Source organism: Haliotis asinina, chromosome 1 (genome assembly GCF_037392515.1).
Source record: "Haliotis asinina isolate JCU_RB_2024 chromosome 1, JCU_Hal_asi_v2, whole genome shotgun sequence".
Classification (NCBI taxonomy): Eukaryota; Metazoa; Mollusca; class Gastropoda; order Lepetellida; family Haliotidae; genus Haliotis; species Haliotis asinina.
In genome coordinates, this window is record NC_090280.1 from 97138328 (window position 1) to 97157004 (window position 18677).

Genomic DNA, 18677 nt, shown 5'->3' on the forward strand with positions numbered 1-18677 from the left:
ATATCAGAGTTCGCGGTAGGTTTTGTGAGTGCAGATATAAAATTGTGAAAATGTAGTCCAAATCTTTTGCGCGTTACATTTTCATTACAATCTTGAATCATTTCAAATTGTATTGGTTGCTGTTTTAGGGTACTTTATCAAATTAAGTATATCAGAACCCATGCGTCCAAAACACGCATACAAAATATTTTTACGGGTTATTTGTTTTGTGTGAAAAACGCAGGTTTCTGTGTTAACGCGTGCACTGCTTACGCATTCACGGGCAATTTCGGTAATTTCGACACCAGCGTCATTTCTGGAACACGAATGGTGGGAAAATAGACTAACAGCTAGTCTCTGAAATGAACATATTTTACATGAAAAAAACGTTTATAGTGAAAAAAATAATATAATGAAATGGAGCCCTGAGACTTTCTTCATTTCCCTGAAGCTATTGAAATCTAGACTTGCCACATTTTCTAGACTTGCGTGGGCTTTCTTGGATATATATACTTCAGGGTCTGTACGACAGACTAGTGGGAAAATGGCGACCGAACAAGGAATAGCGACTGTGGTAAGTTACATTTTTACTCGAACTGGAGGGATATCTTTCCATATACATATTCTTGCTTCCGTTGTTTAGGGGAGGCCTGATTCACTTAGAATGGGCGAGTGTGTCCTTATAATCTTTATGACGAATATTAAAATGAGAATATATACATCTGCACCATCCACTTATGAAACAAATAATAAAAATTATAAATATGAACCAAAACAAAAATCAGCTTCAGGCCCGACCACCCAAATGCTTATTTTTATGGCAAGAGCGGTCGACCTTCAGTGGTTGTGACGTCATACCAAAGAGGACAGTTCGTGTGTTGGCCTTTCTTCTGTGGAGCGTACGGCATTAAGTTGAAAGTGACGGGAATGAAACATTTGTGTTGTGAATAGGTATTGGATTATATGGTGGTGGTGGTCATGTTGGAAAATTTTCTGAACCTCTGGACAGACGCAAAACATAAAGATCCAGGTTACAAATGATCTTCAGTAACCAATGCTTATCGCAAGAGGCGAGTAACAGATTCGGGTTGTCAGGCTCATGTTATCTAGGAGGGGCGGTGAGTAGCCCAGTGGTTAAAGCGTCTGCCCGTTCGATTCCCCACATGGGTACAACGTGTGAAGCCCATTTCTGGAGGAGTGCTAAGAGCGGCGTAAAACCATATAACGACATTAACAACATATAATTGCATGGCTCTGACCATGTTTCATTTTCAGAAGAAAATAAAGATGTATGTACATTCTGCGGATGGTTTGTTCTGTGTTAAAGCTGATGATTTGTCAGGACGAAAATCCTAACTTATTTCAGTTGTTGGGTAAAGCATTCTCTAACCTTTAATCTCTTTTCAACAGAAACAAGCTACTTTAATAAAATTGAAAATCAGCACCAATGAGACAGGTGATTCAGGCCCAGCGCATGTGGATTATATACATTTGTTTTAATGTAGCCATTTCAGAACCAGCTGTCCTAGTTTATATCTGCACACGTAAAGACAGACCACCCACTGTCAAGACCAATGTTCAGTCCACCTGACCACGGAACGTTCTGAAAGCACAACGAACATGCGGGACAGATTGTCGATTTATTTCTACATAAGTTCACCGAAAAGGCTTATATATACAAGTGCCATGATGTGTTGTCAGTAGGTGTATATTTACACGATGTGGCAGCACTGAAACGGGACTGGCTTTAAACACCGTACACAAAATCCACATTACATCCAGAGTGTGTGACATGCATCGAGGTAGCGGACTTATTCAAATGACAGGTATTGCATTGCCCACATTGTCCTAAAAACACCGTCTGAATACAAGTTTGCGCTTACAGGGCGCATCGAAGAGAAAAGATGTAAAACTTCAAAATTTGGTCTAAATACACAATCCTTTGTGCGAAACAAAATAAAGGATGTGGCAATTTACAGAAGTGCCTTGGAGGGAAACTCTGGTGCTGTTCAAGCATTATTCCGGTACTTTCAAACACAAAGCAAAAGCCGATATTGTCTAAACGTTTTAGCATGAATAGGCATACCTGAAGCAGTGTGAGTTTACAAAAATATATGTACTGAATAAGTGATGAATGAATTTTCGCGATCTGTTCGGATCATAAAAAGGTTTTTTTCCTCATGCTTCAAATGTCTACATCCCTGCATCAACTGGATACACCTGTGGATCATCCTCAGACAACCCAGGCATGTTTCCCTTTGACACAAACTCTTCAACACCGGTTACATTGACCTCGCTCTGAGATGTTTTATCGTCAAGGACATTTAGAAAACGCTAAAGCGACGAGCTAGTTTTCAAAACATAGTTTGTGACATGACATAATTTTTCAGATTTTCAGCACCAGAGGCTTACAAAACGAAAACAAATGTGTTTCTGTTACAAAGAATAACAATCAAAGACAAAACATTCTGTACATAGCTTATGTACATACGTAACTGTTTTCAATATTTAACCAGTTAAATAAGAATATTAATAGTAATCCTCAAAGGGCATGAATCCGTGTTGATTGTGTTGGTGCGTGATGCCGTACACCTGGGGCCGCTGTAGAGGGCCGTATATGGAATATACAGGTTTCCGGTATGTAGAGGTCATGTAGTTTGAGAACGGGTAGAGGTTATCTTCCCGAGCGCTCAGACGGTTCATGCCCCGGGCTCGCATGGTTTCGGTGACTGGTCGGCCTGATCTCAGGTATTTCCTGTCGTCGACTGGCCAATCCTTGCCCTCACGTGACCACTTTGGTATAGCGGAAGTGCCCATTCTGTACTCCCAAGGACGTTGACATGGCTCGTGTCGGTCAACGACCTTCGGTAGCTCCTCCTGGCGGCGCATTGGTTCACCGTTGTCGTACCATTTGTCTGTCCAGTGCTGGAACAGAGTTCTTTATATTTTTGTCACGATAAACCTTTATTGATACAAATCCCGAAATATCAGACACGATACACATATTTTGACACTTGATTCTGATGATGTTGACATATGTACTACTCTCGTAAATGATTTCAACGAGTTCATGCTGATACCGTGAACAGACAATTTCGAATCGGATGGTATTTAGTGAGATCTTGGACCCATATCTAGTCCTCCATGATAGATATTTCGGGGGAAAAGGTCCCTTGTCGGACTTTTAACAGTGTAAACCTGCATGTCATTACATTTTTAGCTTTTTATGTGGATTTGGTTTTTAATCTTGTTGCTGAATCGTCTTAGGCGGCGCAATCCACCGTGAAGAGTTTTGTCCCTCTGGCACGCCAGGAAACAATGACAGAGGCTACAGTCCCGCTCCATCCTGACTATACCCCTACACCTGGCGGTGTATTATAAGGGCTAGTTGATTTCTGAGACCTGTGTTACTAAGGGCTTTTTTCAAATATGTGCTGACGTGATACAACTGGGATCCTGTTCAGATCGGTGTTAACACAAATTCACTCATTCACTCAAACACAGGACACAACGTCAGTTACCATCGTTTGCTACTCCAAACCATGATTATAACATCGATGCAAGAATGTATAATTATGGTTTATTTGGAAAGTTGTACACTCCTTTATATTGTCTTGGAACAGTAATAAATCACATTTTCACATTCACCAGTCACTCCAAACGTTTGCTTTTCATCAATTACAATCAGATTCTATCCTCTCTTTTTTCTACCAGTCTACAGCATTTTCTGGGACACGATAATCTGAATACCCTATATGTATATTACAAATGTCGACAGAAATGAAACACTCTTAATTCCATATAAAGATGACCAGATCTGATGGCCACGATGAGTACATACCTGATAGGACTCACGGCCAACTTTAGAAGTGTATTTTTCTGGAACACTTCGCCTGGTAAATAATAAAACAAATAAATATGCCATAAAATGTTTAACGCCACACACAGCAACAGTCTGTAAATAAGTCAGTACCAGATAATCATGTGATCGACATCACGAGCATCGCCCAGTTCAAGTGGGATACGAGGACATGTACCAACCAAGTGAAGGTCCCGAAGATCATGTTAATTGCCCCTTCTGACCAGCATAGGCTGCTATTTCCAACCAGTGCCTTTATATTCAGAGTAAGTGGGTGAGTGAATTGTGTTTCGCGCAGATTTTAGCAATATTCCAGCAATATCAAGGAGGGACACACTTGGTACCCACGTGGAGAACAGAACCGGAGTTTTCTGCGTTACGAGAGAACGCTTCAACCACAAGGCTACATCGCCGCCCTTTTATGAGACACAACAGGAAAACAGACAAACAGAATTTATGGGTTTATGTACGTATTAACACCTTAATTAATCTCTGTTTGACTAAATAATTGGGTTGATTAATAGTTTTTTCTAAGCTGCATCGTCAGTATTTGTCACTCAGGCTGAAGACATTTCACTGTTTTAAGGTGATTTCATAAATATTTTTGTAGGACTGTATTTTGTTGAATGCTTTTGTGATAGGAAAACATACCATTACAAGGGTGACGTCAGGGTGAAAATAGAAACATACCTGAACATTTCTTGTGACGAAGGATATTTCGGGACAGTCGGAGGAATGTTAACCCAGTAGGGGTATCGACTCTGTGGTCTGTTGAAAAACAACGTATCCGCCATGTTTGTCCGTTTTACCGCTGTCCTCCACCAACTTTCCGCGCAGACTATCTCTCAACTGCAACACGAAAATGTATTGTTGAAGGTCGCACATAACATACACTAAACACGCCCCGGTATAAATTTCATTTAATTTATTTTCACATGAATTCCTACCGATTCAAAATTTATTTCTCAACACGACACATGCTGTCAATAAGCACAAAAATAATGGCATTGACGGGTCGAGTTTGTTTACATTGTGCATGCTGGAAGGGGCTAGCAACGTGCTGTCATGGCGACGTCGATACATAAACACTGCCGCTTACAGCCCTGCAAGGCGTCGAGGCGGGTTGAATGCTTATCATGTACTGTATGCCTATCGCTCTATATTAATGGTTGATGTTTTAACTCATCCATTAATGGGGAATCATCATCCGATACTTTACATTTGATGAATTGTTGCATCAACCAACGCACCTGCCTCGTTTTGTTAACAAGCGACATATCCGAGGTCTAAGTATGGCCGCCTCACAACAGTTCCTGTCAACACCCGCCAAATTACCCAAATTATGGTATGTTTATTGCTGTTGTTTAATCATAATTTCATTTGAGAAAAAACATATTTATTTGACAGCGTGTCCGGTACAATGAAACATGTAGATTTCATACTTTTGGTTGTCATGTCGATACCTCTATGAGAACCTATGAAATGCATTGGAATATTTTTAACACGTTATTTATGTAAATGCGTGATATCACAAGAAACAGTATTTAACGGTCGTGCGAATAAGACCCGATAGAGGTAACTGAATTACTAAAATACAATCATCTTACCATCAAAGTACTAGAAGCTCTATTTTGCGATAACATAGTCAAATGACATATAACACCTGCTTACAGCACACGTTTATACGGCTTTTCAAGACTTCGTTTAACACTGACAGATCTAGCATTAAGTGTTTTCTGTTTTTAATGTTGCTCTCCTGACAGGGTTCATATCTTTATAGGGGGATGTTCGTATTGTTTCAGGCAACCGAAGTTGCACGAATGGAACCCTTATCACTGCAGCTCTCCTGATGTTGCCCACGTGAGTTTTACAAATCCGCCATTTCCAAACAACATTAATGTGTAAATATTGAAAGTGAATACAGCAGGTATTCTTCTTTCCGGAAAAAACCCCCGTTAAACATACGAGAAAACCCATTTACTCTCGTAATCAAAATAGACACATAGTAACATACTATCAATACCTTGATTAAATTTTTGATTATTCAGCATAGCGGCAGAACTGTATTTGAGGGAAAACAGTCTTGAAATCTTTTTAAAAAGCGTTGTTTGATGTGATAAACATTACTTTCCCTCAACAAAACAGGCGGGGTGGCGGAAGTGGAGCGCGGAGCATCCTGACTGGTACGCTCGTCGTGCTACGTCACAGCACCCAGACTGGTACAACCGGCGGAGGGATACAGTGAGGAGAGGTGGAGCATTCATAGGACATTGGCATACTTTGGCATCTAGCCAGCTTGTTGTCTAATATGTTGTGTTATCGATACAAACAGTCGGCCTAAAAGGGAGTGTGATGTAATACAGGGTAGTTCTGTTGGGCAAGATAGGTCATAAAATACTAATTTGTATTTGTACAACTAGGAATTTTAGTAATCCCCATATTATATTTAATATTTGCATTGTTCCACTATGTACAGTGATTTTTTTAAAAGTATTTTCAGTAATTCTGCATAATGTCGCATTAATTCTGATTGCATCATAACCTTTTGAGTGTCAGATTGATTCTTTTACACACAGTTCGCACAATGAGTGAGTGAGTGAGTGAGTGAGTAAATGCTTATGTGACGTGGCAGGATCTCAGCCCTTTCCATTCGTGCTCAGAAGAAATGCTCAGATACATTCTAGTATGTGGAGGGGCTGCATAGGTCTTCAAAGTTGGCGTTAACACACTCACATATAAAGTAAGCCCATACAATAGCTGATGTAACTCAAGTAGTGTTAATCGAACTTGAGCATTCATTCCTGTCACCATTGTTTTCCAGCCGACTACAAGAACATCAACTGGCACTATGAGCGCCCCTCCAAACCCACCAGCCGCACTCACGACGACTTCGTACCCTACACCAACGAAGTTATGATGAAAGACGTCATCAAGCCCATGTCACACAACAAGGGATTCCAGGGCACCGTGACTTTCCCCAAACCTTTCCCCATGGAAGTTCCTCCCCCTAAGTGGGGTCTGTACCACCCACACCATTACGAGGAACCCACCCGTTTCAATCACTTCCCACCCGTCCGATACAGTGGATATTACAATTGAAATGAAAAACGTCAATCGTCATAACTGGCTTATTTCCGTAACCTACAGTTTCCATTCGGCTTCTTCCGGAAAGGTTTACGAATAGCAGACACCAGTCGTCACCACTCGCCTGTTTATGTAAAGACGCTATTGGACTTGTTCATTAATAATATCAGTTGGTCATGAATGGACAAACAACACTGAGTTAGTTCAGTTTCATCCTATACCTATAGAAATTATATTACTGAGCGCTCTGAAATTGCAACGTTCCTGTCAAAGCATCGCTCGTCAAAGCTGAAGGAGTTCCCAACATAAACTCAATACAGATTGGTGTCTGTTCATTGCAATAGCTGCAGTTTTTCCAATCTGATCATTCGTGTCCACTCTTGTCATCCCGGGACAAACCGAAAACGGAAAGAGACGAGAGGGGACGAATGTCCAGCACATGGTCTTAACAATTTGCTATATTAGAATCTTATTAAAGGAACACGTATTTGATGAAAATATATATTCATGGCATAATTAGCATGTCACCGTCATTTAATGCCTCCAACCTTTTATTGTGTTGATAGAAAAGTGTTGAAATCATAACAAGATATTACGACCGTTGGGTTCTTTTTTTTAAATCGTTGCATGTACTGAACATGTTTTCACTTTGACAACTATCACTGCACGCATGTGACTTACATCATGTTGGTATCAGTGATTGGAGTTCCTGAAAATATGATGGCCAACATTTACATTAATCTGACATTTGCAGGGTTGCTTTTTATTCACTGAAATTATTCTTAAGCCAGTTTCTTCTTACATAGGGGTCGATGTGCAAAACAACCGTAGCGCTCTGACTACCTTAAGTCTACGTTAAGGTATGGGAGTTAAAGTCGCCTTTTTGCTAAGATCGCTTTGTACAACGGCTCCATGGTCTTTTCCAAGATAATTTATATTTCGTGTGCGTCTATATACGTACAGTGTGTCAAATATAAAGACCATACATCTGTTAGAACACCCGGCGTCTATGGTTCCTTTCCTGAAACTACATTGATATACTTTTATCTGTCTGTCAAATGAGATGAGAAAAATGAGTTCCAAAATTGACTGCAAACCTCGATTACCCAATGTATTGTTATACCTGGATTCCACTAAACTGGCTAATCGAGGACTTGTAGCCAGTTCTTTTTGGAGGTCTGGAGAGCCGACTTGATTGTTATGTGTGTAAGGACTGTTTATGATTTCTTTCAGCTGTGCTGTTTGATTTACTGATCTACTGGAATCGATCTCTTATAAGTGTGATATTCGACACAGATCAGTAATCCATGCATGATCCCCTACAAGTTCTACGTGTATTATTAACTACGTGTATTGATAAGCTATGCCGTAAAGATGAAGGAAAACCAAGTTCTGTGTATAGTCAACTTCTTATTGCAATGAGTGCGTTTTTTCGTGTATGTTATCACAGCGTTGACTATCCATAGGCCCTGGTTTTCATTTACATAATTATTACATTGATGTAACACATAAGCTACATATAGTTGATCCTTAGTTAGCTGTACACTGTTTCGTATATTCGATGTGAACTATTTTGGGGATCACCATTGGATCTTAGTCATGTCAAATAAAGTATTTATATCATATTTAAGAATTTAAAGGATATTTTATATGTAACATATGTTCGTATATATTTCTGATTACCGCACATTAGGGACACAGATTGGAAATAATTTTCACCATGCAAGGCAGGTTGTTATGGACTATTCCAGGCATCAGGGAGTCACGCGGCACGTGTACTCGAATGGTTCCTCGTTTTATCAGTCACTGGATTAGGTGGTCGAAACTCAGTTAATTTTACGGATCAGACTCATATAACTGAAAGTGGTCTATGAAGGAAACAAATGCAGTCTGTGTATCTCTACCATATGATTGTGCATCTCTGCGACTACATGACGGCGGTATGTACAGATAATCTAGTCTGGACCAGACAATCCAGTGAATGACAGCGTGGGCACAGATTTTCGAGGCTGGGATACAAGATATTCGTCGATCCCGTTAGTCGCCATTTACGACAAGCATGGGTTGCTGCAGACAACTAAACTAACCCAGGTCTTTGTCGGGAGGTCGGAGACAAAACTCACATCTGGGTATAACCTCACATCAGCATTGGTTAGCCATATAGCGGCATGAAACCACATGCGGTAGTATGACAAAACCGGCAATGTGTAAACAGCTTCACAGACAAGTACAATAATCTTGAACTCTGTGGTAAACCCGACTTCACCTATTACCTGACCGAGACAAACATGTTTTACTGCTATCGAGTCTTACGGAAACCGGATTTTATTTACATTTTCACATAAACGTGTAAATAACGAAATATGGTTATTTGTTTGATTACTAACGTGTTACAAGTTTATGGCAAAGGTTATCACAGGCAGCTGAAGTTTATCCATAAAGCCGAACGTCAGAAGTGAACACTGTAATGAGAAAAAATGTTTGCCTTTAAAAGAATATATATATATCACAAATCTTGAAGAGTTTTCTCCAACTTAGATAAATATCACTTACAGCTGACAAGAAAAACGTACCCTTATCGCACCAAGCCACATGACCTCTCCAATCGAAGCTCACCTTAATTTTACCATTGTTGCACGATGTATTTCATTTAAGTGAAAGACATTCGTGACTAACTGTGTTATTCTGAGACGTGCCGAATGCTTTCTTGTTGGCACTAAAGTACGCTCGTTATTGATACGTTATCTGCATTATTGCTGATGCGGCGATAAACAACATTCACCCTCTGTTGTGCGCGTTCAAGTGTTGGGTCAGGTGAGCTACAAGTTGAAGTGAAAAACGACAGAGGGTAAGGACACGACGTGTCCCGATGTGATCACGCATAAGTGAAGTTAAACAGGGCACTTGCAAAACCTGTGGTTTCTCAACACAAGACTGAACCAAGTCACCGTTACTTTTAGTAGCTGGTATTATGGCGTTAACTTGAATAAGATCTTATGTGAACAAAAGAAAAAAGTGTGTGCGTGCGTGTGTGCGTGCGTGCGTGTGTGCGCGCGTGTGTGTAAGGCTTTTGTCCAGCGACTATAGAAAATATGTTGTTTACGAAGAAATATATGTCGAATACAGCAAATCTTCAGTTGAAGGTGACAAGTTAATTAAAAATATACCCATTTAAGCAAATTTCCAGCAATATTACGGGGAGGTACTCAGTATATTATTTTGTCGGGGCAAGAGATATATTTATGGTGATGGTGGAGGGTTAAAACGTTCGCCCGTCACGCCAAAGACCCGGGTTTGATTTCCCATTTGGGAACAATGTGTTAAGCCCATTTCTGGTGTCCCTCGCTGTGATGTTGCGGAATAGTGCCCAAAGCGGAATAAAAGTAAACTCACTCACTTTGATACTCTTTTATTCCACGTTTGGGAATATGTCACATGTGGTCTTTACACAATGTCCAAACGTGGGCTATTTAACCTGGGTATACTACAGGAAATAGGAACTATCCCTCAGCCACAAGGTGTCCCCAGGTCCTTCAGAGTCAGCGCCTCATTGAGTGAGTGTGTTTAGTTTTACGCCGCTCACAGCAATATTCCAGCTACATGGCGACGGTCTGTAAATAATCGAGTCTGGCCCAGACAGTCCAGTGATCAACAACATGTGCATCGATCTGCGCAACTGGTAATCGATGACATGTGCCAACAATATCAGCGAGTCTGACCACCCGATCCTGTTAATCGCCTTTTATGGCAAGCATGGGTTGCTGAAACCCTATTCTATCCCGGGACCTTCACGGGTTAGTCAGTGGTAGATGCTTCCATTAAGCAAAAGGCAGTATTTCGAATGAAGCACAAGGCATTAACAGCGTCAGGAGTTTAAGGCGATATGTGTTTTCAAGTATTTTTTCCTGAAAATTGGAGATAATGTGTTAAGATTTCAAGGTGCTCGAATTTCATGCAGACTCACTTGATCTTAATGGACACGTGTGACGGAGTCACGCCTTTATATCTAACCAGAAACATGAAAATAGAACTGATATTTAGAAATAAAAGAAAAAACATGTTTGTCCTTTGTGACATAAGGCTGTCTGAGGTGACAGTTCACGTGGAGGACATGTAGCAACACATACTCGGGAATTCGCGTGACAATATTTGAAAGTGCAGGTGCTCCCTTCCCATGATTTGTTGCCATGGTATCGCGTTCCATCATTATCTGCATTTCTTATATAAATATAGACCTAACGGCTTTTATCTGTCTTTATACTTACAGGTGTTTTTCAAACAAGGTATGTACATATTTTCCCTTTTCTTGTGAAATTATTCCATAGTGTTACCGTGGTTGAAGCCATGAATTTAACATGTATTTGGTCTTGCCGAGGCTCAGTGTATCTTGGACAGGGGCGAAAAATGAAAATAAAATCATAGTTAAATATTCAAAAGAAGAGTTTAGTTTTACGCTTTTAGAAATACGCATACTCATACAGTCGCCCAGAAGACCCTGTGCTGAGAATTGATCTTCTGCAACAATGCATTCTTGTCGGAAGAGGCGACTAGCGGGGTCGGGTGGTCAAACCCGCTGTATTGGTTGACACGTCAACGTATTCCAACTGCGTAGATCAATGCTCATCACTAGATTATCTGGTCCAGACTCGAATATTTACAGTCCCCTGTCATGTATTGCGGAGTTTCGGCGTTAAACAGAAAAACATGAAAGAAACAAATAAGTCGCCCTTGAGCATGTTTTATTGAAGGCTAATCTGCCCGGGTCAAGACAATATATTTGTTTTACCGGATCTTCACAAGTGTGTCAAGACAATATATTTGTTTTACCGGATCTTCACAAGTGTGTCAAGACAATATATTTGTTTTAAGAATACTGAAATGTTCTAAACATTCATGGAATGAATGTTTTTCTTCTTATTTCGGAATCCAGCTTCAACATGAAACTGATCCTCTTCTTCGTCTGCGTTGGTGTTGCTGTCGCCGCCGTCCACGCCAGCGCTCCAATCGACGCCCATCTCTGTATGTGACTCAGACATATGAAAACGCAATACTTCCTGCAGTACCTCCTAAACATTATCAGATTCACCTATATCTCAGAGTGTAAGAAGGTGTTTACACAGACTGCAGATGTACTTCATATATACTCAAGCACATACGAAGGCGTTTTGTTTTACAAGTTCGGGTGAATGAGAACATTCGGAATGTCATTTTGCGTGTCTTACACGATTCAAGGTCAATACTGAGTGTAACCCCCATGTGACAGCCAACACACTTCCCTCGTACCCCGTGTCAGCCTCCTGATCCTCGTGGGGGAGGGGCAGTATACGCCACAACTCATATTAAGCAGCTTCCAACTGGGTCAGGTTCTATACAGAAGGATCTCTTTTTGCACACAACGACCAATCATGTCCAAGATGTGCGCTAAAGGGTTAAGATCAGGACTCATTCAATCGTGGAATATGACAGGGGCGCTTAACAAAGTTCTTTGTGTATACATGTATATATTCTGCATCTCACTGCGGTCAGACATCTGGTCGCTACGAGGTGTAGTGTAGTAGTAGGGGCACTTTGATCTAATGTATGAATCCTTGAGATTACGGCTGTATTGTCTGAAACGTTGGCTCGTCCACATGAAAATATCTTGCCAACAGAGATGTTGATGTTGTTGTTTATAAAGAGGATACTAAACGTCCTTCAATGTAATACCATTTTTGTTAAAGAGTTTGATACCAGATCCTTCTCGGGGAATCTCACCCTTCTGCAAGTCATCCAATGTCCACTGTGACAGGCATTAGCACTGTGGCATCATCTGGCATCACGTGATATTACAATATGTGTAATAGCATTGTAGATTTATTAAACAGTGATATCTTCATCGGGTGAGTAATAACATGGATTAGATATTTATATCATTTTTTTCAACAGTTGATGGTCTTGCCCAAGAGCTCGGCAAGGTTCTGAAAGGAATGTACGATTCTAAACAAACTATCACCCAGGCCCAGTGTATTACTGACTGTGAAACCAACATGGGACTTAGGGACAACCTCTGCAAGGACGTCTGCAGAATGTAAGATCAGATTTATACACACGGGTTGTCTGAGGCGCCACACGCTGTTAAAAGTTACGGCCCTTTAGCACACCATGGCCTTTAGGACATCCCGTTAAGGATCATGTGGGAAGGACCCGTAAGAGTGACCCTTATAAGGATGCAATCATATCTTTGATTACCGGAAGCGAAAAATCTGATTTGAATGTAAATAACTATCACCGCCATATTGCTGAGTGCGGCGATAAACAAAAAAACAAATATGACTGAGGGTTCGAATCCCGGTTCGCCATGATTTTGTTCCTAGGTTTTTCAGCCTCATACCCATTATAACCAAAATGGTATCCGTACCATTATACTTAAAAACTTTGGTCGTGCAAATATTTCCAATTTTTGTAGAAATACGTTTTAAATGGTTTTTTTAAATCTTACAATCTCTGTTTCTGTTTCAGCGCCGCTACAAAGTACCACAACGTCCTTTCATCCTAATTGACACAGCAGGACTTCCATCCGTCAATATATCCCTTTATCACACTATCTGATTGTAGTTTGTTTGTCTGTTAGCATGTTCAACACAACACCGTCTGTTCCTGGGTACAGTGGGCGATAGTTAAAGAGTCCGCTCGTGACACAGTTGGCCAGGGCCGATTCCCCACATGGATACAAAGTGTGAAACCCATTTCGGGTGCCCCCGCTGTGGTATTGCTGGTAAATTGCTAAGGTGTTTCACAGGTGGAGTTTATGACACAAAGAAGAAGAGCATAGAGCAATGCCCCTTCCAGAATTCCATGCATCGGGCGCTATCTCATACATCGCAGCAATCAAGGTTTCCAGAAAACAGGGGGCGGTCGGGTAGCCTAGTGGTTACTGCGTTCGCTCGTCACGCCGAAGGCCCGGGTTCGATTCCCCACATGGGTACAATGTGTGAATCCCATTTGCTGGTATCCCCCGCCGTGATATTGCTGGAATATTGCTAAAAGGCGGCGTAAACCTAAACTCACTCACTCACTCCAGTAAACAGTATTGGGATTCAGACAGGGGGAAATACCAACATGTATACACTCGTGTCGTAAACATAGTGTGACATGTGCACTCACGTAATATCTTCTATTTACGACCCATATGTATATGAATACAATGGATAGTAATGAAAGTATTACACTCGAGGGTGTGCCACACGACTTATTCGAAACTCGCGCAATATCGTTTATTCCCATAAATTAGCTCTCGCTCGGACAATACAAAATTTCAAACTCGTTTCGTAAAAGACATATGACACACTTGCTCGTGTAAAAATCTCTATTTTCTTTCTCATTCAGTAACTTTCATCTTTTCAAAGAATGGAGTTTATTCATAACATTTCTGATGCGGTAATAATGCATTACACTGGAGATATTAGCCATTTCCGTGTGATGTTTTTAGGATTACTTTGTGGATTTGGGGATTAATTTTAGGGTTAGGTTAGGGTTAGGGACCTACTACAATATGGTAGGTAGATTTCGAGCCAAAGGTATTATCACAAATAGCAACACATGACAAAATGTCACACTACAGGGGCGTGATTCACAATTGTTGTAACCATGGCAAACCGGCCCAGCCCAGACCACAACCAAATGAATTGAAAATTGCAACAAGAAACCGTTTGTAGCTTTTCCTGTTTCATTTTATTATTATTGTTTATATATATGCAAGTAGTCCATTTGTGACACGTGCATTTCCATCTCATTTCTTGTGACAAAGATTATTTTTTCTGACAAGCAGGAAATCATTTTGCTTTTATCAGTTTTTGTGATAATCAATCACGATCACTCTGAAAATAATATTGTTCTTCGCGAATGTCTTTGAATTCTAATTCTCTAAGACGGATACGCTACCATAAGTATACTAAATAATGAAATCACATTCGAACGCAAAATAAATCATCCTGGGCACCAGACCTTTGCTGTAGAGATATTTTGGTTATTAAATCAGTTCCGTCAGAAGACGTTTACTTTTAACTGTTGACAGAACCTTTTACATAGGGGACCTGAAAAGTTAATACAACCGTCAACACAGAAGAGCGAACCGTTAACAAAACGGGGTCACACAGAAGGGTTATAGTGTTAAAAAACTGTTCACATAGACAATCCATACTTTTAATAAAATCGTTCACACAGACAATCCACACTGTTAACAAAACCGTTCACACAGACGACCCATGCTGTAAACAAAACAGTTCATATAGATAATACATACTGTAAACTAAACCGTTCACATAGACAACTCATCCTGTGAACACTACCTTTCACACAGAGGGGATATGCTGTCAACAAAACAGTTCACATAGACAATCCATACTGTTACCAAACCGTTCACATAGGCAATCCACAGTTAACAAACCCGTTCACATAGACAATCCATACTGTTAACAAAACCGTTAACACAGCCAATCCATACTGTTAACAAAACCGTTAACACAGCCAATCCATACTGTCAACAAAACCGTTCACATAGACAACTCATACAGTGAACAAAACCTTTCACACAGAGGGGATATACCATCAACAAAACAGTTCACACAAACAATCCACAGTTAACAAACCCGTTCACATAGACAACCCATACTGTAAACAAAGCCGTTCACACGGCCAATCACAGGCAACTGTAGCGCAAATGGGTTACGCAGCATAAAGAAATTGACCAGTCTTCTTACATACGGGCGAAGAGAGCAAAGGTTGGCAACGTACTTTCTTCCCTTCAGTTCGAAAAATATTTTTCATGTCAAAATAAAATATCGCCACCATCAAAAGTATACGCCCATTTCTTCGCTGGGTTGTGCTCTCACATTTCCAACCCCATGTCTTAACAATTACGTGAAACATTTTTTATTGAATCAGACCGTTCTTCGCCTCCATTCCCCCTTCTAGCTTAGGTCCAATGGAGTGAAGGAACAGGAGGCTATTATTCTACATGAAATACTTACAGTTATCTCCCCTGCTTCAATAGCCCCTTGCGCCTGAAGTGTTTTTAAGCGGAATAAATGTTACGAACATTCTACCAATAGCGACGACAGATAAGACAAATAGGCTCTAACAGGTTCATGATAAAATTAGGCAATATGGTGTGTCTTTCTAAATTCTGCTTATTCTTGTTCCGTCACTCCTTTCAACCAGAAGGTGGCAGGAGTAATGGAGACGAAGAACTATCAGTATCTGAATACCAAGAGTGACGTTTCTTCCGCTCTGCTTGTCCCACTGTCGTGAGGGATCTCCCCCTGGAACCTAGCACTGGCATTTTTCCTACTACTCAGACAGGCCTGTTTTATTGTCAAATATGGATCACTCACGAAGGTGATAGACCAAGTTTGAATCCACTGACATCCCCCATGCAAATTTAAGTGGTCCTAATTTGTGGACACGGCCTCCAAGCTTATCCAAAATCAGGGAGCCTATATATGTGTTGTCGAGTATCCCTGTCAAAATATTCCATTGTCCATGCACGTGGACAATAAAAGAATGCCATGTTTAAAGAGATATGCAGTATAAAAGAAGATAACATGCTAAATTAAACGGTTGTCATGACAACCAATCTGTAAGTGCACGTGTCCTTTATCTGGAAACAAAATCACAGGGGGCGGGGGTGTTTGGGTGTGTGTGTTCATCCTGTGTTAAAGCTCTAATTGATAATTGATGAATTTTGTTATTTGTTTTTCCTCAGTTGAGGACGTGTGTTTCCATGAAGTGCCAGATTCACGCATACAGTCCGTAACTGAGCAAGATAAACTTTTTGAGGTTACCTGATTAGAAAACACACCCTGATTCAATTCATTTGCGATCCATTCGTTCGACAAGTATACTTACTTTACTAAACTGCGATCAGTGCTTTCATTTCTATATGTACAGATGTAACATTCTAAAATATTTCATCTGGATCGTAAAGGTCATTTGCAAGAAACATTGATTACAGATATACCGTTCCCAATGGTGATTTTAAGGAGGGGAGGGGCGAGGGGGCTTTCAACCCAGTCTAAGTAAACTTAGTCTCAGTGTATGTCGCTACACTCCACCACTGAGTCTAACAAAACCTAGTAGAAGGTCGTGTCAGGTAACCTTTGAGCTACATATAACCGTCAAATCAAACGCGAGACGGTTAAATAGATTTAACCAATAACACAACGGCAACTATTTTGGGATTAGAGGGACTTTCAAAATATTCAGGTCACTGACACAGTTCTCTCCACAAACAAAAATCCGCATATAACACAGTTATTTGACCAGTTCTATATACGCTTTGGGGGTTCTGTTGACATGGTTACCATTAGCCAATATTTCAGCAATATGGCATCCTTGAATATTGCAAAAAACACTATTTTCAGGGACTGTTTACTTACCGTTGTCATGGTTGTAACGTGCGCCGTGTGCATCACCGGGAAGTATTAAATAGCATTCGGAATCGTTCGGGTACGAAACCTTTTCGAGATAAAAAGTTCAAAAGGTATGTGCGAATGTGCACTTTTGGTAAGCTGTGTTCTCATTGGTGAATCTCAAAGGTTACCTGACGCGAACACCCATAAGGTTTTGTAAGATTCAGTGGTGGAGTGTAACGAAAAGTACTGAGGATAAGTTTACTTAGACTGTGTTCAACCATTTTGTTCTTGGGAGAGTCATCAATTTAGTACACGTGGACCGGGGGTGGGGGTGTCAGCAATTTTTACTTGGAAATATTAAACATGCTTGACAATCTCCCCTACTAGCCACAAATTATGAACAGTCTCTTACAGATAAGTTGAATCGTGCAGACATGTAATGTTATCATATTATTTACGGGACATCCATCATGTACAAAAATAAATACTGATCTTTCGTCAATGGTGAAACTATTTTTGTCTCTTACCTCCCCTTCCAGCGCCACTGTCAAACTGTCCAACATTCTCTACCATTGAATCATCCACGTCAGCTGAACACATATCTTATCCAGAAATGTATCCTGATGGTCAGCCGCAATGTTTGTTGTGATATTGGAACAGAATATGATACGTTATAAGCAAGATTACTAAACGAGCCATCATACAACAGATACCGTGTTCCTTTTGATTACAAGGTGACTACTTATCTGACGAACAAAACGGGGGCAATTCTACATCTCTAGCACTGCGGTTGAGTGAATCGTGGTAACTTTCCACGAAACGATTGTTGCGCTAAGATGATCGTTACTCTCATGCTTTTAGGCTTACATCTGTCTCTCGTAGCGCTACGATCGCCTTGGGGCATACTTTTGAAAAGAAGAATCGTGTAGACAATTGTGACAATACCACCCCACCCCCCTTCCCCCCACTCTTAAAATCAACATCACTCCCCTTGCCATAAATTATGAATGGTCCCAAGTGAAGGTTGTAGATGTTCATACCTGTACCCACTAGCACTGTTGAACCTGCAAGACAGGAAACATAAAATTCTGCCCTACCCTTACGCCATATTGCTAATAATTCTCAATAAAGGCATTATGGTATTAATTTCCATCAAATTCAGATAATACTAATAAATACCATCTCTACAGATGTGTAATATATTTAATAATTCCATCAGCCAAGCAGTGTCATATTAATAATTATTACAACATGCAATATTTGTTATTGAAGATATTTAGTAATTTAAACAAATGCAATGGTTACATAGTCAATGCATTTCAAAATATTGTCAATAATATCACCCCCAGTATTTAAGAAAGACT

General features: G+C 40.4%; 2 protein-coding genes across 2 annotated transcripts; one reads left to right on the forward strand and one right to left on the reverse strand.

Moving 5' to 3' along the window:
• Positions 1-1600: 1600 nt before the first annotated feature.
• LOC137256148 (uncharacterized) lies at positions 1601-4731 on the reverse strand. The gene is made up of 3 exons (XM_067793856.1): positions 4529-4731; positions 3821-3872; positions 1601-2904 (listed from the first exon to the last, which is right to left on the reverse strand). Exons 1-3 carry the CDS (start codon positions 4630-4632, stop codon positions 2509-2511), a joined length of 552 nt encoding a protein of 183 aa, XP_067649957.1. The 5' UTR covers positions 4633-4731; the 3' UTR covers positions 1601-2508.
• Positions 4732-4911: 180 nt separating this feature from the next.
• Positions 4912-8547, forward strand: LOC137256159 (uncharacterized). The gene is made up of 4 exons (XM_067793867.1): positions 4912-5183; positions 5641-5698; positions 5984-6089; positions 6660-8547. The coding sequence occupies exons 1-4, from the start codon at positions 5131-5133 to the stop codon at positions 6935-6937; spliced, it is 495 nt and encodes a 164-aa protein (XP_067649968.1). The 5' UTR covers positions 4912-5130; the 3' UTR covers positions 6938-8547.
• The last annotated feature ends 10130 nt before the right edge of the window (positions 8548-18677 follow it).

Bases quoted from the DNA above. Each gene is read 5' to 3' on its own strand.
- LOC137256159 (XM_067793867.1), top strand. From the start codon at position 5,131: ATGGCCGCCTCACAACAGTTCCTGTCAACACCCGCCAAATTACCCAAA. The intron at 5,184-5,640 runs GTATGTTTATTG...GTATTGTTTCAG, and splicing joins GCCAAATTACCCAAATTATG to GCAACCGAAGTTGCACGAAT. The intron at 5,699-5,983 runs GTGAGTTTTACA...TCAACAAAACAG, and splicing joins GCTCTCCTGATGTTGCCCAC to GCGGGGTGGCGGAAGTGGAG.
- LOC137256148 (XM_067793856.1), bottom strand. From the start codon at position 4,632: ATGGCGGATACGTTGTTTTTCAACAGACCACAGAGTCGATACCCCTAC. The intron at 3,873-4,528 runs GTATGTTTCTAT...ATTATTTACCAG, and splicing joins TCGTCACAAGAAATGTTCAG to GCGAAGTGTTCCAGAAAAAT. The intron at 2,905-3,820 runs GTATGTACTCAT...ACTCTGTTCCAG, and splicing joins TTGGCCGTGAGTCCTATCAG to CACTGGACAGACAAATGGTA.